The sequence below is a fragment of the Vulpes lagopus genome, chromosome 21 (assembly GCF_018345385.1).
Source record: "Vulpes lagopus strain Blue_001 chromosome 21, ASM1834538v1, whole genome shotgun sequence".
In the NCBI taxonomy this organism is placed as follows: domain Eukaryota; kingdom Metazoa; phylum Chordata; class Mammalia; order Carnivora; family Canidae; genus Vulpes; species Vulpes lagopus.
The window spans coordinates 41,443,893-41,464,813 of NC_054844.1; the positions used below are offsets into that span (position 1 = coordinate 41,443,893).

At 34.8% G+C, this 20,921-nt stretch overlaps 1 protein-coding gene across 1 annotated transcript in view; it reads left to right on the plus strand.

Moving 5' to 3' along the window:
- The window catches only part of LOC121479921 (la-related protein 4), a 52,210-nt gene extending 32,263 nt beyond the window's left edge, over positions 1–19,947 (plus strand). Inside the window, exons 9-15 of the mRNA XM_041735970.1 lie at positions 242–345; positions 5,338–5,550; positions 6,187–6,235; positions 8,854–9,015; positions 13,651–13,775; positions 13,890–14,055; positions 15,458–19,947. Coding sequence (XP_041591904.1) covers positions 242–345; positions 5,338–5,550; positions 6,187–6,235; positions 8,854–9,015; positions 13,651–13,775; positions 13,890–14,055; positions 15,458–15,796 — 1,158 coding nt within the window. The 3' untranslated portion in view covers positions 15,797–19,947. The remainder of the gene's footprint in view (positions 1–241; positions 346–5,337; positions 5,551–6,186; positions 6,236–8,853; positions 9,016–13,650; positions 13,776–13,889; positions 14,056–15,457) is intronic.
- Positions 19,948–20,921: the final 974 nt, after the last annotated feature.

A 20,921-nucleotide genomic window follows, 5' to 3' on the forward strand; every position in this document is an offset into this window, starting at 1 on the left:
TGCTTAAGATTATTTTTGCATTGTAAAAGAAACTGAGGGGGAGCCTTGTTGGCTTAGTTGTTGGAGCATGTGACTCTTGATCTCAGGGTCATGAATTCAAACTTCATGTTGGGTGTAGAGATTACTTAATAAAAAATCTTAAAAATTTGATCCTAGGTTAGTTCATCAGGAGTTTATTAAACCTTTACACTAGGTTTTACCTTTTTTAAAAATTGCTTTTAAACATTGCATTTTCTTTTAGGCTCCCTTTCCCAATGGTAGTTTTGTGAATGGCTTTAATGCACCAGGATCTTATAAAACAAATGCTGCTGCTGTGAATATGCCTCGACCATTCCAAAAAAATCGGTAAGGTAAAAGTTGTAGGGGAATAAGGGCATCTGGGTGGTTCAGTCAGTTAGGTATCCAGCTCTTGCTTTCAGCTCAGGTCTTGGTCTCAGGGTCATGAGTTCAAGCCCTATATTGAGCTCCATGCTCAGTATGGAGCCTACAAAAAAACGAACAAAAATGGGGATCCCTGGATGGCTCAGCGGTTTGGCGCCTGCCTTCAGCCCAGGGCGTGATCCTCGAGTCCTGGAATCGGTCCCACATTGGGCTCCTTGCATGGAGCCTGCTCCTCCCTCTGCCTGTGTCTCTGCCTCTCTCTCTCTCTCTCTCTCTCTCTCTCTCTCTCTCCTCTCTCTCTCTCGAATAAATGAATAAAATCTTTAAAAAACAAAAATAGGGCAGCCTGGGTGGCTCAGCGGTTTAGCGCCACCTTCAGCCCAGGGCGTAATCCTGGAATCCTGGAGACCCAGGATCGAGTCCCATGTCAGGCTCCCTGCATGGAGCCTGCTTCTCCCTCTGCCTGAGTCTCTGCCTCTCTCTCTCTCCTCTCTGTGTATTCTCATGAATAAATAAAATCTTTTAAAAAAATAAAATAAAAATAAAAAATAAAAAACAAAAATATAGTGGATTATGTTGTACAAAATTCCCAGTAGTTCTTAAAGTATTACTGTGTTAATAGCAGTGCTTATTTACAGATTTAGTAAAAAAAAAACTTAAGTGATTTATTTTAGAATTAATAAACACACTTTGACTTTAGAATAGGTAATGTGTGTAAAAAATACTTAGAACTGAGATTGTACATAATACATACTGATTTTTTAATAAAATAGAAAATTGTTTTATGATAGTAACAAAATCTGGTATTTAAGTACCATTTAGTATGTTAAATAGGTAACATTTTGGAAAATGAGAGTTTTTTTGAGGATAGAAGTGTTAGCTGATTTCAGTATTGTATGCTGGGAATATGAGTTATTTGGGATTTTTGAGAATTGACTTTTGAAATTTCCACGAACTGTAGTGTTCAGACAAAACTAACGTTTATGGAACATTAATGTCTAAAGCTTTGTCTTAGAGACTACATATTTTATCACAATTTTCATAACCCTGTAAGATAGATAGTTATTATATCTATTTAAGATGAGGAAATTGAGACATAAAGGTTAAATATCATGTCTGTGAGCATGTAGCTAGTAACAGAGAGAACCAAAAGTTTGAGCCCACACAATCTGACTTCAAAGCCAACACTTAAAAAAAAAGTGTTCTAAATAAATTATTGAGAACTCTTGGAATTATTTGCTATCATATAAAAGATAAGTCTCTAAGTGTTATTTTTATATAAACAATTTATAATAACTTGGGGACGCCTGGGCTCAGCGGTTAAGCATCTGCCTTCAGCTCAGGGCGTGATCCTGGAGTCCCAGGATTGAGTTCCACATCTGGCTCCCTGCACGGAGCTTCTTCCTTTGCCTATGTCTCTGCCTCTCTTTCTTTGTCTCTCATGAATGAATAAATAAAGTCTTAAAAAAAAATAACTTGGTATATATTATGGCTTTTGACAGTATGAGTGACCTAAGAACAAAGGGTTTATATAGTTGCTTAGATTTATTTAATAGTTTCACATTTGTTGTTTTTTTGTTTGCTTATTTTGTGGGCCTCCTGAGTTTTGGATTTTGGCTTTTTAAATTATTTCTCCAGTGATTTTCTCTTGCCAGATCTCATTCTCCCAGTTGATTCTTTTTGGCAAGGAGACTAGATGGGGTATGTTCTTCCGAAATTACTTCTAGGAACTTAATTCTTTTTTATAAGGTTTACTTGAAACATGCTTCACTGGAGAAAGAATACTCATAGTATTAAATACTCTCAGTGGATTCTGGAGGCATTCATGTGTACCATCCTCTGATAGTCATAGTTTTTTGTATTCACTTTAATTGTCACAATTAGTTAAAGCATTTGAAGATTGTTTTTAAGTGTCACAAAAATTTTACTACATATGCCTATTCTTACTGCTTTATGAAATTTCAAATGTAATCTCTTCATATGACAAGATGAAAGATTCTTCATAGATAAAAGAATTTTTAAAAATAAATGAAAAATAGATTGTTGTGCTCTTGTAGATAATTCTTAGTTTGGTAATAAAGTAACAACTGCAAAATTCATGTATTCCTAGGACATACGAATAGAAGTACAGGGAGCCTCATATATTGTCCTTTAATCCCATCCTGTTCAAAAAGGTTAATTTCCAATGAGCACATAGAATGGTGTTTAAATCTGGAAAGACCTTTGTTAATGGTGTAGTTTTAACTCCTTTTATAGATGAAGAAAGTGAAAGCTCTTGAGGACAAAAGTCTTGCTTAGAGTTACATGACTAGGTATTATCAGCAGACTTGAGATTAGATCCTTTCCTCTACCATAACTGGTAAAGCTTTCTGTTAAAAATAATTTAATTAGAATAAATGACAGCTAGCAACTTCCTTGTTAGAAAATACAGATCACTCTGTTTCGAAATAGCTTTTAGAAATATGTATCTATTGATTTCACCTTTTTTTTAAGAGTGATTTTTGCTTTAGACAGTTGAGTATACATCTTTCTTATCAGATAGACTAAAAGCAATTTTTAACTAATAACTAAAAGTACTAGCAATTTGTAGATTTTTGACTAAAAAATGTATTAAATGGGTTCATGGTGTTCCTTTATTGTCACTTGTTTTTATTTGCTGTGCTTTCTTGGTGAAAAGGTTGAAATTACAATAAGAAAGCCAAGAATGATAGTCCAGTCATCCTCGCTTATAAGAGATGTGCTTATGCTTTTAAAGGTACAAGGCAAGTTTAGTATAATTTTGCTTGTTATTCAAAACCATTCATGTACCATCCTTTTTCATATACTTGACCAATACAGATTGTTAGTTTTTAGTTACAAAAATTATACATGAGTAGTACTTTCTTCTTATAAAATGTAAACACTACAGATGAAACTAAGATAGCTTTTTAACTGACCTTAATTCTTATTTCTTCTAAAAAGTGACCACTTCCAGACCTCTATTTTTATTTACTTATTTAAAGTTCTTGGTCAAGGAGAAAGTAACTTTAAGAAAACCCTTTTGTGGTTTTATATGAGCCTTGTTAACAGCCCAGTGATGATCACTAGACCTACTTAGAGTAGGACTAACTTTCAGAAGTCTGGGCATTTTTCTACCTTTCATACTTTATCTTCCTATCATTTTACTTCTTCCTTTCTCTCTTTTATCACTTATTTTTTATCTTTCTTTTTTTCTTTTGCCTAGACTGAGATTGTAAGTCCCTCTCAGTGAAGGGTAAGATTATGAGATCTGAGGGCTGTTTAAACCTAATGACTTAGCTGTTAGGTATACTGAAATGCAATGAGAAGATTTAGGTGAATGATAGTTTCTGAACAGATATGTAAACAGCTCATGAAGTCATTTTCAGATACGGATAATATAAATATTTTGAAAAAACTTTGTGTTGACATTCTACAGTTTTCATCGCTATTAAAAATCTATTTTGTGACAAATAATTACTTTGAAAAGTATAATCTTAATGAAAGTCAAACCAACTTTGTAGCCTTGTTTTTATATTTAAAATAAATGGTAGTAACCTAATTTTTTATTTTCTGTGAAGAATAGGGTTGGAGATGTTGGAATAGGCTAGAGATGTTGTTGGAATCAATGTTTAATTGTTGGGCTTAAAATTATTTTGAAGTTTTAAATCTGAATTCAGAGAACCAGGAATTGTCAATGTGTTATTAATATAAATTTATAACTATGAAAATAGACTGTAAAATATAATATATAAATTATAAGTAAAAAATCTGGGATCCCTGCGTGGCTCAGCAGTTTAGCACCTGTCTTTGGCCCAGGGCGTGATCCTGGAGTCCCAGGATCGAATCCCACATCAGGCTCCCTGCATGGAGCTACTTCTCCCTCTACCTGTGTCTCTGCCTCTCTCACTCTCTCTGTGTCTCTCATAAATAAATAAGATCTTTAAAAAAAAAAAAAATCTCATACCTCCTTATAAATCTGCTATAGAGCCAAGAACCTCCATTGCTTGGGCTTACTTTAGAGGTTTTCACTGTTGGTTGAATACAGCCTCTCCTATACCCTAGCTTTACCTCTTACACATTGTTATTGGGTGTTTTATATCCACCATCCAATATAAAAGCTACCCTTGTTCATAGTTATTGGGGTTTCTTGCTTGTTTTTACTAGATTCCATACTTAATTCATGAAACCATGCCAGGCTGTTTGTTACATTATATTTTCCTAGCTTTTTTTTTTTCCCCACATATGATCTTTGAACAACTAATTTAGCTGGGATTTTATTTTATTTTTTTTTTTATTTTTTTATTTTTTTTAGCTGGGATTTTAATATATTGCACTGTTCTCTGGTTTTCATTGTCACTCCCCTAAAGAGCCTCTTTAGACTCCCCTCCCGTTTTTCCCTGTGAAAGTTGAGTATTGGAGATTAACATTATTTATGTAATGTATGTGTATCTGTGCTTTATAAAAGGATAAGATTAGGATTTTTTTGTCCCTTCCCCACCCTCCCCCTCCTCCGCCCAATGAACCTTTTTTATTCCCACTAGGCACGGTGATATTGCCGCATTGAGAAATATGGCATAAACTCATTAATAGCTTAAAACCTGGCTGATGTAGATATGTCAAGACTGCAACGGTGTTAAGTTAGCTAAAAATCCTAATTGTATCTTGAGCATTGAGGTAGAAGTAACTTCATCCTGAAGAATTTGGGATCTTACACCACATCTCTCCAAACAACTTTTTTAAATGGAAAAATTCCTTGCCTTTTAAAAATAATATATTTGGGATATAAAAGAGTTTATATTTTTATAATGTGACCCTTTTATGTTTAACTTAATTTGTGGAAAATCAGAATACAGTAGAATGCAATTTTAACTTGTCCTGTTAGATAGTTTTACCATTAAGAGGAAAGATTCTCTGTCTTGATTTATCTTCTCATTTGTGATCTTATATTTCTTGTAGTGTGAAGCCTCATTTTAGGTCATCGAGTGGTTCAGAACACTCGACAGAGGGCTCTGTGTCCTTAGGGGATGGACCATTAAACAGATCTAGTTCAAGGAACTTTCCAACTGAACGGCATAACCCTACAGTAACAGGGCATCAGGAGCAAAGCTACCTGCCAAAAGAAACTCCTGTTTTACAGATGGAACAGAATGGGGACTATGGTAGGGGCAGGTAAGGAAATATGGTAATAAATATGGATAAGGTATATGAAAATTCTTTGTAATGTGAGTATTTGAAAAACGTGATCTAGTGAGTAGTTTTTGTTTTAACTTGGTGTATGGTTATGCTAAATGAATACAGCACTCACATAATATGGATTAATAGTTTTGATAACTCTTAAGAAATTTATATTACCCATATAGAATATAGCTCTGAGTCAGAGGTTTATAAAGTTACTCTGAAGTTCTTTATGGTTCACTGAGGAAAGAATAGCTTAGAAAGATTAGATGCTATTATCTGTATTCTAGTTCAGTTTCTTACAACTTTTTAACAATGGGGATGGGATTAAACTTTATTGCCTGCTCTGCCTGAATGAAACAAAAAACTGAACACTGATATACTTCTGGTGTGCAAGGAGCACTACTTAATAAAAATGGACCCAACTTGGTGGCGATGGTAGTAGATGAAGTTTTTGGTAGATTAGTTTAGGATCCTTTCAGAAGAATATATATTCATCTCCTAAGGGAGATACAGAAAATATAGTTAGTTAAACTAGAAATTCACCCATCTTTGACAGAATATATATATTTGAAGAAACTTATGAGTTATACTTCCCATCATCCTCACCTTTTTTGTCGTTGTTAAAAGGAGAACTCTCTTCAGAGGTCGAAGACGACGGGAAGATGATAGAGTCCCAGTAAGTATTTTTTTTTTTATTTTTATTACATCTATTCATTTATTTTTTATTTTTGTGACTTAGTATGGCACTGGCTTGTGGTTGGTTTTTCCAGGTTTTTGTTTTATTGATTATTATATCAGGCAAAAGTAAATAGAACCTGTGCTTTGACCCTAAAATATCCACTGCTACCACCTGCCCCACTCTTAAAGCCATGTATAATTAGGGATTTTATCTGGGTTACTCATGGTTTTTAAGAATTACTTGAATACCTAATATATTCACATGGTTTAAAAATGAAAATATTCAATGGAAAGTTTATTACTTTATTAATGGAAATTTAAGTAGTTGGAATCTTTCAATCTTACAAACAGTGCTATGATAATTTCATATAACCATCATTTCTGATGTGTGTGCAATAACACCTGAAGGAGAATCCCTAGAAATAGGATTTCTGGGTCACAATTCAGTAAGTTGCTGCCGGCTTACAGCTTTCTAGAGGGGTTGTGCCAATTTACACTCTGACAGACATTGAACAAAAGTTCCCATTTATTGATAGCCCTATAAATATATGATTTTTTTTTTGCCAACTTGATAAAGTTTATCATTCACTTATAAAGCTCTCTAGATGGTGTTGGAAACTGTTTGTTGTTACTTGCGGGGAGCAATTTTCTACCTACTACTTATCCACTAATCTTATAAAACTGCTTATAGATTAAAAAATTGTATTATAGTTCTAGACATATTTTTGTTTAAATTTTGGCTTACCTTCAAATTAGTCACATTTTTGTTTTTTGGGTTTTTTTGGTGGCTTGTTCATGGGGAACGTTTGCTATATCTTAGTATATATGTGCTGCCGAAGCGAACACAGTTTGCCATATCTTAACTGTGAGAGCAAAAGGAGTTGAGAAATCAGAATGATGTAGGAACACACAGAGGTCTCAAGAACACCCTGCCTAGAATTTGCAGATAAATCATAAATTTGTAGTATAATACTTATTTTACATGTATAAGTAAGTGAACTGTATACATATATAAATGTAGTATACATATAGCATATAGGCTACATATACGATACATACATACAAGTATATGACCTACATAAGTAGTAAAAAGAAAACGTATTGCATTATAACACACAGAATGGTCCTTAGGGCTCACTGTGAACTTTTTAGAACAGTATTGTTTTCTCATTTATAAATTTCTGTACCATGAGTAGCCATGATATGGCAACAACTTTCTTAGGATACTATTACAGTAGTCCACATGAATCCTCAAGTGGCCCTGAACAGTTGAGGAGAGGAGAGATTAGTTTTGAAGTCCGTTTAATATGTTGAAAAAAAAAAATATGTTGAAAATATATCAAGAATTGAGAACTGAAGGTTGGGGTGAAGAAAAAGAAGACAAGCATGCTTTCCAGTAGGAAAGGCAGAATGAAGGTGCCTTTGTACAGGAAGGAGATTTTAGCTAGAGATAAAATTTAGGATTTGCAAGCTTACACGAAGTAATTGAAATCCTAAGAGTGGATAAAATTATTCAGGGGACTCTGCACAGTAATTTAAATAGAGTGGTCAAGAAGGGAACTTTGGGAACATAGTAGCTTTGAGCTGAAGAATGCGATTATTTAAAAAAAAAAAAAGCATGAGGTTATTTATTATGATATTTGAAGTATCCAAGCAAAATGTGAGTAGAGAGGGCTAAAAGACAAACGGATGTCTAGATTTTAGGTAAAGGTCTGGGCTAACAATATTATAAGTGTGCAATTCAGTGAATTTTGATAAATTTCCAGTGGAGTGTAGCCAAAAAGTCACCAAAAGTGAACAAGGATTGTTGGTAAGGGTTGTTTGCATATAGGTAACAGTTGAAGTCATGAATAGTAGCTATCACACAGGGAAAGTATGGAATTGAAAAGAGTAGTAACCACATAGAAACTAAAACTGTCAAAGTGAATGGGTAGAGAGAGAAAAGGAACTGCTTGTGAGATCTGAAAATCAAGAGAAAGCAGTATCACAGAAGCTAAGGAGGAATGAACTCCCATGCCAGGCACTCTATGAATTTAGGGGGGGGGGAAAGTCTGTCAGATTTTGCATTGTGGACGGCATTGGTGATTTGTCAAAGCAGTTTTAGTAGCGATGAGTAAAGATGAGGAAGTAGGGGAGAAAGTACAAGTGAGAGGCTTGTCAGAGTATACAGGACAGTGGGTTTGGAAGGGCAGATCAAGAGATTTTTCAAGGAAGGATATTGCTCTCTTCAGACTATGTAAAAGGAGAAAAGCTGATGGCAAATTGAGGTCACAATAGGGGTTTTTGTTTTTGTTTTTGTTTTTATTTTTGTTTTGGAGGGAATATCACAAATTTAGAAAGCAAATAGTGGAGATTAACAGGCTTAACAGTGGTTAACAGGCTTAAGAGTGACAAAGTTTGCAAAAGAAACAGGAGAGGGAGTTGACTAAAGGTAAGTAGGATTGATAAAGAAAAATGAAAGCTCAACTGAAACAAGAAGCCAGGAATTGTAGTGGAAAAACAGTTCTGTGTCTTAGCATAGAGTTTTGTTTGTTTCCTTGCAGCTTGCAGCTTCTGTGGTACAGGATTGGAGAATGAGATTGGCATGTGACCTGTTTTATGATTTGTGTCTTTTAGAGACCCCAGTCTTCATCAGCTGAAGCAAAGGCTCCAACACCAAAGTTTGACTTACTAGCCTCAAATTTTCCTCCTTTACCTGGAAGTTCATCAAGAACTCCAGGTGAACTTGTTTTGGAGAGTAGAATGTCTGATGTTGTTAAAGGTGTCTACAAAGAAAAGGTAAACACTGAGGCATCAATCTTTTACCTTATGGGACCAAAGTTAGCCTTTGTTTGGAGTTATTATTTGAAGTTTTATTTGCACGTATTATGTTTTTATTATTTTTTTGTAATATGTATTTTTTTTTAAGATTTTATTTATTCATGAGAGATACGGGGAGGCTGTGGGAGGGGGGGCAGGCAGAGACACAGACAGAGGGAGAAGCAGGCTCCATGCAGAGAGCCCGACATGGGACTCAATCCCGGGTCTCCAGGATTACACTCTGGGCTGAAGATGGCGCCAAACTGCTGAGCCACCAGGGCTGCCCTGCAATATGTTTTTCTATCATAGTTTTTTCCATGGGATTGTCAGCATACTTTGAGTATTATAGAAAGATTTACGATAAAGCTACACAGGCCAATAAAATGTTTCTTCTCTTTTGCATGTCTTTGAATCAATCAGCTCAGTTTGGTAGAATCAATTAATGCAAGCTGGTGGAAAGTATTGTTTGTGCTTAGATGTCTATAATTAATCAATGATGTAAATGAATTCTAAGTTAGTTTGGTAAACTCAGGCTTTCAAATAATGGAGAGTTGATGTTAAAAGTTTAGGACATCGACCTTTAGGATAGGTATCCCATCCAAAATTATTTTTGAGTGTAGACCTCTTCCAGTGCTTTTTACACTACACAAATTTTTCTTATTTTCTTCCCCTTTTTTCTTAATTCAATTTCTGTTTTTATTTTATATATACATACATAGGCTTATGGAGAAAAATAGTAGGTCCCTGCAACCACTTAGACTCTAGTAACTTGGGATCCCTGGGTGGCGCAGCAGTTTAGCGCCTGCCTTGGCGCAGGGCGCAATCCTGGAGATCCGGGATCGAGTCCCATGTCAGGCTCCCGGTGCATGGAGCCTGCTTCTCCCTCTGCCATGTCTCTGCCTCTCTCTCTCTCTCTCTCTCTCTCTGACTATCATAAATAAATAAAAATTAAAAAAAAAAAGACTCTAGTAACTTTTTCTCCTATTGTTTTCCCCTGTGTTTCTAATTAACATGGTTATACTGCTCACTCATTCTCTCTTTCTCTCTCTCTCTCTCTCCTTCCTCTTCTTAGTATGGGGCTTTTAATGTGGGCCTTGAACTCACAACCCCAGGATCAAGAGTTGTGTGCACCACTGACAGCCAGCCAGACATCCCAATATACTTCATTTCTTGACTTTACAATTTTTGGAATTGTATATTAGCTTTCCATTTAGAACCTAAGGATTTAGCTCTCTCAAGCCAACATACTTTTCGCATCCTCCCTGTATACTGTATTGCATCATATCTAGGATACCATCCATTACAAGATGCCCATTATTTTAGTATCACTAAGAAAGTAAAAAAAAGCTTTGCCAGTTATATTAGGATATACCATCATTTATAAGTCACCCCTTGGTATTACCTTTTTCTCCCCTCATAACTGAACCTCATAGTATATTGCCATTATTTCTCCTTTCTTATACTCTCAGTGGCCTACTACTACACAACTGTGTAGCTGGGACTTGACTACCATCATCCTGAGAATTTTCCTTACTCTCTCATGTTGGATCCTCTTTTTCTTACTCTTGTTTTTCTTGCTGTGTTATGGTGGGTCACGTCTTCCTGAGCTTCCTGAATAAGTGTTTTTTAGTATAAATTTAAAAATGTTTTCCTGTTTTCACATTGCCTCAGTAGCTTATTTCTGTAGAATTCTGTATTAGAAATCATTTTCCCATGGAATTTTGAAGGTATTTCTTTGTCTTTCCTTGTTTAAAAAAAAATTGTGCAATATTGCATTCATTTCATCAGCTTTAAGATAGACATTTTTTCATGTTTTCTACCTTTGAAAATCAGACTATCCTATAATTGAAAGTTATTGTAGTTTAAGTAGCAGTGTTTTTTCTTAGTAATACATAAAATAATGATGTGTCTTACCATCGATGGCTTCTCCCATTTGCTGAAGTGTGATTCACACACACATATTTTTAAAGAATAATAATAAGATGTATTTCCCCTTGTAATCCCAACCCACAGCTGTGAACAGTGAATATCACCAACATCTTAGCAATACCATATGGCTCCCCTCCCCTATTACAGTTCCTCCTATTCCTTCTCTTCCTCCTCATCAGAGATAAACATCCTGACTTTGCAGTAATACATTTCTTGCTTTTCTTTATAGTTTTACTATTCCAAGATGGGAAACTTTTTCTGTAGAATAGGGCTGGATAGTAACTACTTTAGGCTTGTGAGCTGTATGCTAAAAACTTAAAAACCACTCTTAGCTCATAGACCATACCAACAAAAGTCAGAGGCTGGATTTGGCCAACAGACCTTGGTTTGTCAACCCCTAACCTACAGAGCATACTGTTCAGTGTGCCTGTTTTTTAACACAACATAAATGGAGTATGTGTATTCTTCTGTTATTTCTTTCATTCTATATTGTGTCAAATTTGTCACTGTTGATACAAATGACTACTTCATTTTGCACTATTATAGTCTTTTGTAAAAATGTCATTATTCTACTATTGATGGACACTTAAGCTGTTGTCTCTGACATTACAAGCAATTCTGCTGTGAATGTTCTAACCACACATACACACTGTTTTTAGGGTCTATACACAGTGGAATTGCTGAGTGATAGGGCATCTTTTAAAATTTAATTACTGTTGAGGTTAAGTTACCTTTTCATGTTTTATTGGCCATTTGAGTTCTCTTTGTAAAGTGTCAGATATTTGGCTTTTTTTTTTTTTTCTGTTAGGTTGTATTTTATCTTACAGATTCATAGAATTTTAAATTTTATTTTGGATACTAATCCATTGTCAGTTATGTATGTTACTAATTATGATTTGTTTTCAGTGTTTAGTATTCGTGAGTGAAAAGTTCTCATTTTTAGTAGGTTCATATTTATCAGTCTTCTTGGTTTGTGGGTTTTCTTTTTTTTGTATCTTGCTTAGGAAATGATCAGGCTTCTAGAGATCCTTTCCAGAAATCTTCATTCTGATTCTCCTGTGACTTCTTTTTTCCCTCTCTGGAGGCCTTTGGGATCTTTTATTTATCCCTGGTGTATCCAGTGAAGTGTTGTGAAGGTGTCTTTTGCTATGGCTCTTTTTTAATTTATTGCACTGGGTAGACCCTTTCAGTCTGGAACTCGTCTTTACATGCTAGAAAATTTTCCTGTATTATCTCTTCGATAAATCCTTCACTTTTTTCTTTTTTCTTGAACTCTTAATTTGATATTGCACCTTGTAGATTGAACCTCTGATTTTGTTATTTTGGCTTTCCTAATTTTAATTTTTGTTCTTGTCTATATTTCCTACAAAGTTTTTCTGAACCTGCTGAAATTTCTATTTCATCAATCGACTTTAATATCCAGGACTCACTATTGTTTTTCTTTTTTAAATTGTGGCAAAATGCACATTATGTAAAATTTACCATCTTAAGGGGTGCCTGGGTGGTTCAGTCAATTTTTTTGGCTTTGGTCCTGATCTCAGGGTGTTGAGGTGAGAACGAGCCCCACATAAGCTCTACGCTCAATGTAGAGTCTGCTTGAAATTGTCTCCCAATTCAGGTGTTCTTTCTAGTGCGCACATGTGTGCTTGCTCTCCCTCTCTCTCTCTCTCTCTCTCTCTCTCTCTCTCTCTCTCACACACACACACACACACACACACACACGCTCTTTCTCAAATAAATCCTTAAAAAAATTTTACCATCTTAAAAAAAAAAAAAATTTTACTATCTTAAGCATTGTTCAAAGTGTGCAATTCAGTTGTATTAAATACATTTACATTGTTGTGCATCTGATCTCCAGAACTCTTTATATTGTAAATATAAAATGCTATAGGGGACACCTTGCTGACTCAGTTGGTAGAGCATGTAACTCTTGGTCTCTGGGTTGTGAGTTCAAGCCCCACATTGGATGTAGAGATTCCTTACAAAACAAAATCTTTAAAAAATAAAATAAAACACTATACCTGTTATACCTGACTCCCATTCCCCTTTTCTACCCCCTTCCCTCAGCCCCTGTCAACCACCATTCCACTTTGTCTATATAAATGTGAGTACTCAAGGTATCTCATATAAGTGGAATCCTATAGTATTTGTCTTTTTATGACTGGCTTATTTCACTTCGCATAATGTTCTCAAGGTTCATCCATTGTGGTAGTGTGTACCGGTACTTTATATCTTTCATTGCACAGTAATGTTCCATTATATGGATATACTACATTTTGTTTATCCATTCACCAATTGATGAACATTTAGGGTTGTTCCCAGTGTTTTGGCTGCTATAAAATAATGCTACTATGAACATTTGTGTGTAGACATATTTTCTCTTGGGTATATACTATTGGGTCATATGGTAACTGTTTATCTTTTTGAGGAACTGCCAGACTATTTTCCAAGATGCACCATTTTGCATTGCCACTCTCAGTGTATGAGAGTTCCAGTATCTCCATTTCATCACAGACATTATTTATTGATTATAGACATCCTAGTGAGTGCGAAGTGGTTTCTCATTGTGGTTTTGATTTGCATTTCCCTAATGACTGATGGTGATTGAGCATCTTTACAAGTGCTTATTGGCCATTTGGAGAAGGGTCTATCTGAGTTAATTTTTAAATATGTTTTTATTTTAAGGATAACGAAGAGTTGAGAGTTAGTTGCCCATTGCCTGCAGAGGATGAACAGACAGACTGCACCTCTGCACAGCAACTAAGTATGAGTACCAGTCCTCTTTCTACAGCTGAGCTTCCTGCATTAAGGTACAGTTTCAGTATAGAAGATCTTCCACATTAAGGTGACTTTCTCTTCTGATCATGTGCTCAGCTGTTTCTGTATGCTGTATTAAGTCTGATGTTAAGCTTTCTTTTCCTTAGCACAACTCAGCAAGAAAAGGATCCAGTAGAGGATTCCACTGTTCAGAAGGATGTGCTCAACCAGACAAATACAGTTTCTCCCCCAAGTACTGCAAAGCCATCAAGGACAAATAGTGCTTCACCATGTAATATAAACATAAATGCAGCTGTAGCTGTGGCCCTACAGGTAACTTGATGAATTTAATATGTGAAAAAAAATAATTGGTTAAATAATGAGATTTTTATTCTCCACAAAAGTCTTCGCTGGAGCAGAGTCATTTGGAAGTAGCCAAATGGAGGCCATCTACCTCAAATGAAGCTAAAGGAGTTTATAAAAGATTTTATTTATTTATTTATTTATTTATTTGAGCAAGAGAGAGAGCATTAGTGGGGGAGGGGCAGAGTGAAAGGAAGAAGCAGGCTCTCTGCTTCAGCTGAGTAGGGAACCCCACGTGGGGCTTGATCCTAGGACCCCAAGATCATGACCTGGACCAAAGGCAGACATTTAACCAACTGAACCACCCAGGCGCCCCCATTATGTGTTGTTTTAATGACTTTTTGATCATCTTCTAGTTAATTGAAGCTTCTTTCTTAGGTTATGATGAATATATTATTTTGGGGCTAAAGAGGCTTTGAGCCGCCTGGAAATTCTTTTTTAATAATGTGTAACAAGTCTTAGGACAGCCACTCCCATTTTAATTGTCACAACTTTTCATTCATTGATATAACTAGTTGCATTTTGGTGTAGTTCTTTTTTTCTAGGTTAAGGACATTTTATTTTGTTGTTTAATAATAGCACAATGGCAGCTGAATGCCTGCTCTATGCTAAGACCAGTGCTGAATACTTTTCACACGCTTTATCCTGTCCCATTCTAATAACACTCCTATTGTCCTTTTTTTTTTTTTCAGATGAGATCATTAAGACTCTTAATTAGTCTTCTGTTAGTTTATTATTGGTTCCCAGCTGTTCTGTTGAGATTCTTGTGGAATCCATCTCGGGGTTCTTTGTAGCCAAGGAAGAGAGAATAGAATGACTTTATTTCATCATATGAATGTACATTATTAACTTGATCTGTCCTTTCTTATTATACATTTAAGTTTCCAATTTCTTTCATCACCATAAACAGTGCTGACATGAACATCTCTCAAATTCCTCAAGTGAAATTACTGTATCATATATAAATTGTCAAGACTTTTTATTATTTTCAACAAAAAAAAAAAATTTAAGATTGTACCAATACATGGGGCACCTGGACAGCTTAGTTGGCTAAGAATCTGCCTTGGGTTCAGGTCATGATTCCTGAGTCCTGGGACTAAGCCCCGCATCAGGGTACCTGCTCAGAAGTCGTCATCTCCCTCTCCTTTGCCCCTCCCCCTCAGTAACTCTCTCACTCTTTCACTCTCTCTAAATAAATAAATAAAATCCTAAAAAAATGATTGCACCAATAAACTTTAATAGTGTTATGAAAGTGCCTATTGCCCTTTCCTAGAAGATAACTTATTGATTCTCTTGTGGGACACACTATCCTTTTTGTACTTTATTATTTAGAGAATGTGTACCATAAATTTGTTTCTTCTCCACTTCAAAGGAACCTCGAAAGCTAAGTTATGCTGAAGTGTGCCAGAAGCCCCCTAAAGAACCGTCTCCAGTTCTTGTGCAGCCACTACGAGAACTTCGCTCCAATGTAGTGTCTCCCACCAAAAACGAAGAGAATGGAGCTCCTGAGAAGTCCATTGAGAAATCACATGAGAAGCCAGAAGCAAGGGCTAGTAAGGAGTATTCTAGCTTCCGAGGCAATACCATTCCCAGGGGAGCAGCTGGAAAAATCAGGGAACAGAGACGCCAGTTTGGCCATAGGGCTATACCTCAGGGAGTGACTCGACGTAATGGCAAAGAGCAATATGTGCCACCCAGATCACCAAAGTAAAAAAACAAAAACTATTCAAAAACTTCTCTCTCTTCCCATTAAACTTGAGCCGTGGCTATATTGAACTGTTCTGAAGGGGAGGGGGTAGCCAGGAAGGAAACAGAAAAGTGTATGTCCTTAAATCATTATGGATTTTGGAGTTGTGAGCAGTAGAATCCCAAAATTCATCTCTAAAATGATTTTAAAATGCTGGAGGATTCCAATCAGTATAAATATATATATATATGTATACATATAAAAATATAATTTTTCTATTTTTGTTTTTGATTTTAATTTGCAGAGATCTTCTGCCTAGAATCAATTTTGAGGGTTCAGATTTAGCTTGAGAAAAAAACATATTACACATCCTTCAGTACAGGAGATGAGGGAGTGAGAGAAAATATTTTTTGAAGAAGCATTTCTGTAAAATTAGAAATTACTTTTTTTAATCTATTTAAAGTTTGGCTTGGAGAATGCCATCTCTGCCTATATGGCCTTGTGTTGCAAAGCAGATCAGTGGCTGGGGTGCCTGTTGTGTGAGTGTGTGCAAGAGTGACTGAAGCCAAATCTGTTGTCATGTTAGTAAATGATTTGAAAAACTGAATGTAATACTTGAGTAGATATTTTTTTTTCCATTTTGAAATTCAGTCTGTCTTTTTGACCTTAATATTTCATTCAACAAGCTGTTAAACTCTGATTGTACTTAGAGATGTGACTGTCAATCAGTTTGATACTCAAGGAAAGAAAAGGGGTTACTCAAAAAATCAAAACTTTGTCTTACATCTGAGTGGATAGGTCAAATGGACTTCAGAGGTTTAAACTGCTTTGTGATTTCCTGTCAACCCAACTCTAAAATAGGAGACAGTTTTTTTTTGTTACTTCATTGTTATTCTCTGTTCTTTGACTACCCACCCCCAAAAGCAGAATAACCAATATTCTACAGAATTTTATGTTTCTAACTGCCTTGACCAGTTTAGTCAAATCATATAACTGTTCTAAATCTCCGATTGAGCATTGAAGTAGTTAACTCTTCTGTTCATGTATTTAGAACTTTAGATCCCAGAATGGTAGGTCAGACTGACCCTACAGTAATTTGTGTTCCTGTTAAAGATGAAACATTGTAACTGATTTCTTAAAGTGTTAAATAGTGTAGGTTAAAAAAAAATGTAAAGGCTTAATTTGGGGGTAACCTTTTTCTGTTTACAATGTATTTTATCATCTTCTTCCTTCCCTTTCTCTCCCCCCCCCCCCAAAAAAAAATTACAGTTTGGAATTCACAGAAACAGAACCAGCAAGTCATGAGATTTTTGAGTTAAGGTGAGAAAGATAGTCGAAGAAAATTAATACATACTTTCTCAGTGAATAAAGTAGCTGTCATATTAAGTAGGCAAGTTTACATGCTGGTGTTTAGAAAATGGCTAAAATATTAAAAACCATGTTGCATTTTAATGTTTTAAGTCATACCATTTTCAGAGTTCCATGTAAGGTGGGGTTTTGTTTTCTTTTTAGGGATAGTTTTTAATAGTAATAACTGTCCCTTATGTGAGTAAATTACATATGTACAAATCGAAACTGTAAATTGTGAACACTGGAAAGCACCATTGTGACATAGAGTAAACATCTTAGTAATATATGAAAATGAATGTAAATGGAGGTTAAAATTACATTACTGTGAAACTCCTCTTCCAACTCTAAGTTAAGCTTTGGAGATTTGTATTAGTAGGTAACTAAACACTGCACATTCTGTACAAGCCAGGATTATAATTTCTTTGTAACTTATTATTCAGCTTGGTAATTGCTTTTGATTTGGTGGATTGATAACATGGTATAATATATTTAAGCAGTTTGAAACTATTCATTTCTACACACTATTTTTAAAAATCATCTACTAGATGAAACAATAAAACTACCTGTGCTGAAATTTGGGGGAAGTTTAGGTCCTTTAAAAAAAAAAAGTATTAATAATCATTGACTACATCTATGATAAAAGTGCTTATTTTGGTTTACTTAGATAATGCTGCAGTTGGTGGAATTGATAAACATTTAAAGTGTTAACACTCTGTGAATGCATTGGATTTAAGAGAATAAACATTTTATAAAAATCACTTGGTAAGGATTATAAACTTAATTATTGCACTTAAAATGAAACATTACTTTTTTACAATGTGTCACAGAAATAGGCTTATATTCCTTGTATGCTTGTGTGACTTACTGTTAGTCCACCCAACTTCTAAAAACTAAATGTTCTAATTGAAACACAAGAAAAGAGTCGTCTTTTTGAGGAAAGCAACTGTGTTCTTGGGTTTTTACTCAAAATGTTATTGAAAGTAGAAATTTGAAGACATCGTTTTTACATTTCTTATATAATATATAGTGTTTTTAATTTAATTTGCCTCATTACAGCTAGTAGTTCCCAATTTGGTGGGATGTATAGGGAAGAATATGTGTGTATGTGTGTGTGTGTGTATGTGTGTGTATGTGTGTAATATATATATTCACAGTATGTATTTAGCATTTATTTTATTACAGCAGATTTAAGGTTTGTATCTAAATGATGCCTATGAGTTGTGTGAAACTGTGGATTTTTTCCAGCAGTTCTCTGTAATTGATGCGGGTTGGGTGTTTGTGGTAGTTCAACTATTTATTTGGTTCTGTAGAAGGAGGAATTTAAATTTAAATGTCAAATTTTTCTCTTCATCTTTATGACTTAACATTTCCTTGGGTTGTTGGAGGCTAAAAATAGATACAAATGATACTGAGTGTATAGTATGGTGGTTTTCTGTCGTTCTTATTGCATGAAGAGAACAAGAGTCACACAAGTTCATCACTTTGCACTTCATAGAGAAGGTGTATGGAGATACTGTAAATCCTGTCTCCATTTTCTGTCCTGATAATTGAGGTTTTTGTGATATCTAGGGCCTGTCTCTACTCTGAGTGATTTCATTTTTGCAAATATAGACACTGGCATTCAAAAGTGATCCATCTAAATTTTATTCACTTGGATTTTGAAAGAAGATAAGATCTTTCAGTAATAGGGATTTATTGTTGTCATCTGATGTGCTTGATTTGCATGTAATCTCAAATGACATGCCGATTTTTTTATTTATTTTTGGCTCCTAAAATTAAGGTAGCTTGAATATATTGTTTCACATTCCTTTTTAAATAACCAGGTTGGCTTTGCAAAAGGCTTAATGATGGAGTATTTGCATCTGCTGGAGCAGAAAATAGTATTTAAAAGTTACTGAATGCTTTCTTTAGCTTTATTAGTTATGGCCTTAATATTTAGTCTTTTGGCTTATTAAATGTCCACTGGTTTTACTTTGACACAGTTGAATGGCACTGGGGTTAAGTCTCTTGATATTTGTGTTGGGCATGTGTATTAACTATATTTGAAAAGTACGTATTTTGCTTATTTTTACGCAAAAGAGAAAAGCAAGAAGACCGTGTATTCCTTTTGAGGGTTTTTATAAATTCTTAAGATGAGGTTTCTTCCTAATTTTTTAGATTTCCTTACAATTTGGTGGCCATTAATTTAACTTTAAGCTCTTTTTTTTTTTTTTTGGCGTATGCTAACATAGCTAGTCTGAGCTTCCAAGAAAATACATAGACCTTTCAGTTTTTATCAACCGAATGAGATGTTTTAAGAAGTTGAAAGAGGATCTGTGTTCAGGTTAAAAATAAATTCTCTTTAAAAATCACCTGATTATTAAATAATTTGTTTTTAAAACTAACAACTTTTTTATGAATTGTTGAGTAGACAGTTCCTAAAAGTACAACTCAGATGTCAGCAGGCTGTGTATAAAAATAAAATGGTTTTATTTTCAGTTTTGTAGCACAAAACACTTATCAGTCTATATAAAGAAACATCAACATCAATGTTGATTTTTTTTTTTATTTGCCTGATTTACATGTCTTTTGAGTGACCCCTGTTAAATGTTCGGGGTCGGGGATCAGAACCAGTTTTCCAGCTTCTATTTTGTCCATTGCTTAAGTTTGTTTCTATTGTCCAAACTGCCCCTCCCCCTAAAAAAAGATGGTGTGACACATGCTCATGCTTATTATGTTAAAATGAGAACATCCTTGTATTTGTATTTCTGTTTTCAACATTGCCAAGGTGCTATGGGAAATTAAAGTAACACAAAATTAGAAAAAAATAAAATTATTTAAAAGCAGGACTGGTTTCCTTTTCTCTAGGTGGTTTATGTCTAATGACTACTTGTATTTTTTTTTCCATAATTTTATGTTGCCCATTCTATAAGTTCTGTCATTATTCTGGTCTCGACTTACTTGGTTTTGGTTTGGTTTGGTTTGGTTTGGTCTGGTTTGGTTTGGTTTGGTTTGGTTTGGTTTGGTTTGGTTTGGTTTGGTTTGGCTGGGGGAGTGGACGGGGTACTGGATATGTGATATTTCATATGTAAAGTGAGAGAATAGAGCCAGAAGATTCAGCTTTATGGTCCTAAGGTGTTCTTAAATTCTTTTAGTGTCGGAAGCAGTTGTTGATGGGTGCAGCTTAAGGATTTTGCTTTCATGAGACAAATATGTGGCCTGACCTGAGTATGTAACTAACTTCTAGGCTTTTAAACTTATATTTCCAAGAGAAAACCAGTAGGTTATTTTTAGCTTTTCACACATCTTTGTTTTGTATCAAATGCTAAATCTAAATGGTTTTGGGGAGCTTTTTAAAGGGAAAGTTTTCTGGGAAATTTAAATGAATCTCTTTTTAAAACTCGTAAGGCAAAAATGAAGTGTTTCATAGCTCTTGTGCCACGGTTTATTTATCCTTCAGTTACCCAGTTAAAATGAACTTTTTTTATAGTAGAAATCTAAGTCTTTCAAATGTGATGGACTAATTTCAAAGTAGATCCTCTAATCAAAAATATTCAGAAATGTTTACTGTTCTACCAATTTATGTGATAGTATGTTAATAATATATGAGGGTAACAAACACTGAATGTGAACATTCACTTTGATAATTACTTACCTCAGTACTATTAGCCTTTAAACAGGTAAAACTTTTACTTTGATAATGAGTAGTTGTTTAAATGAAGATAGTTAATATCAGTGAGTAAAATGGCCCCCGTAATAACAGATTAACAGGATTGTACATTAATAAAGCCCTAAAGCAGTGTGTTAGTAAAGTTTATTT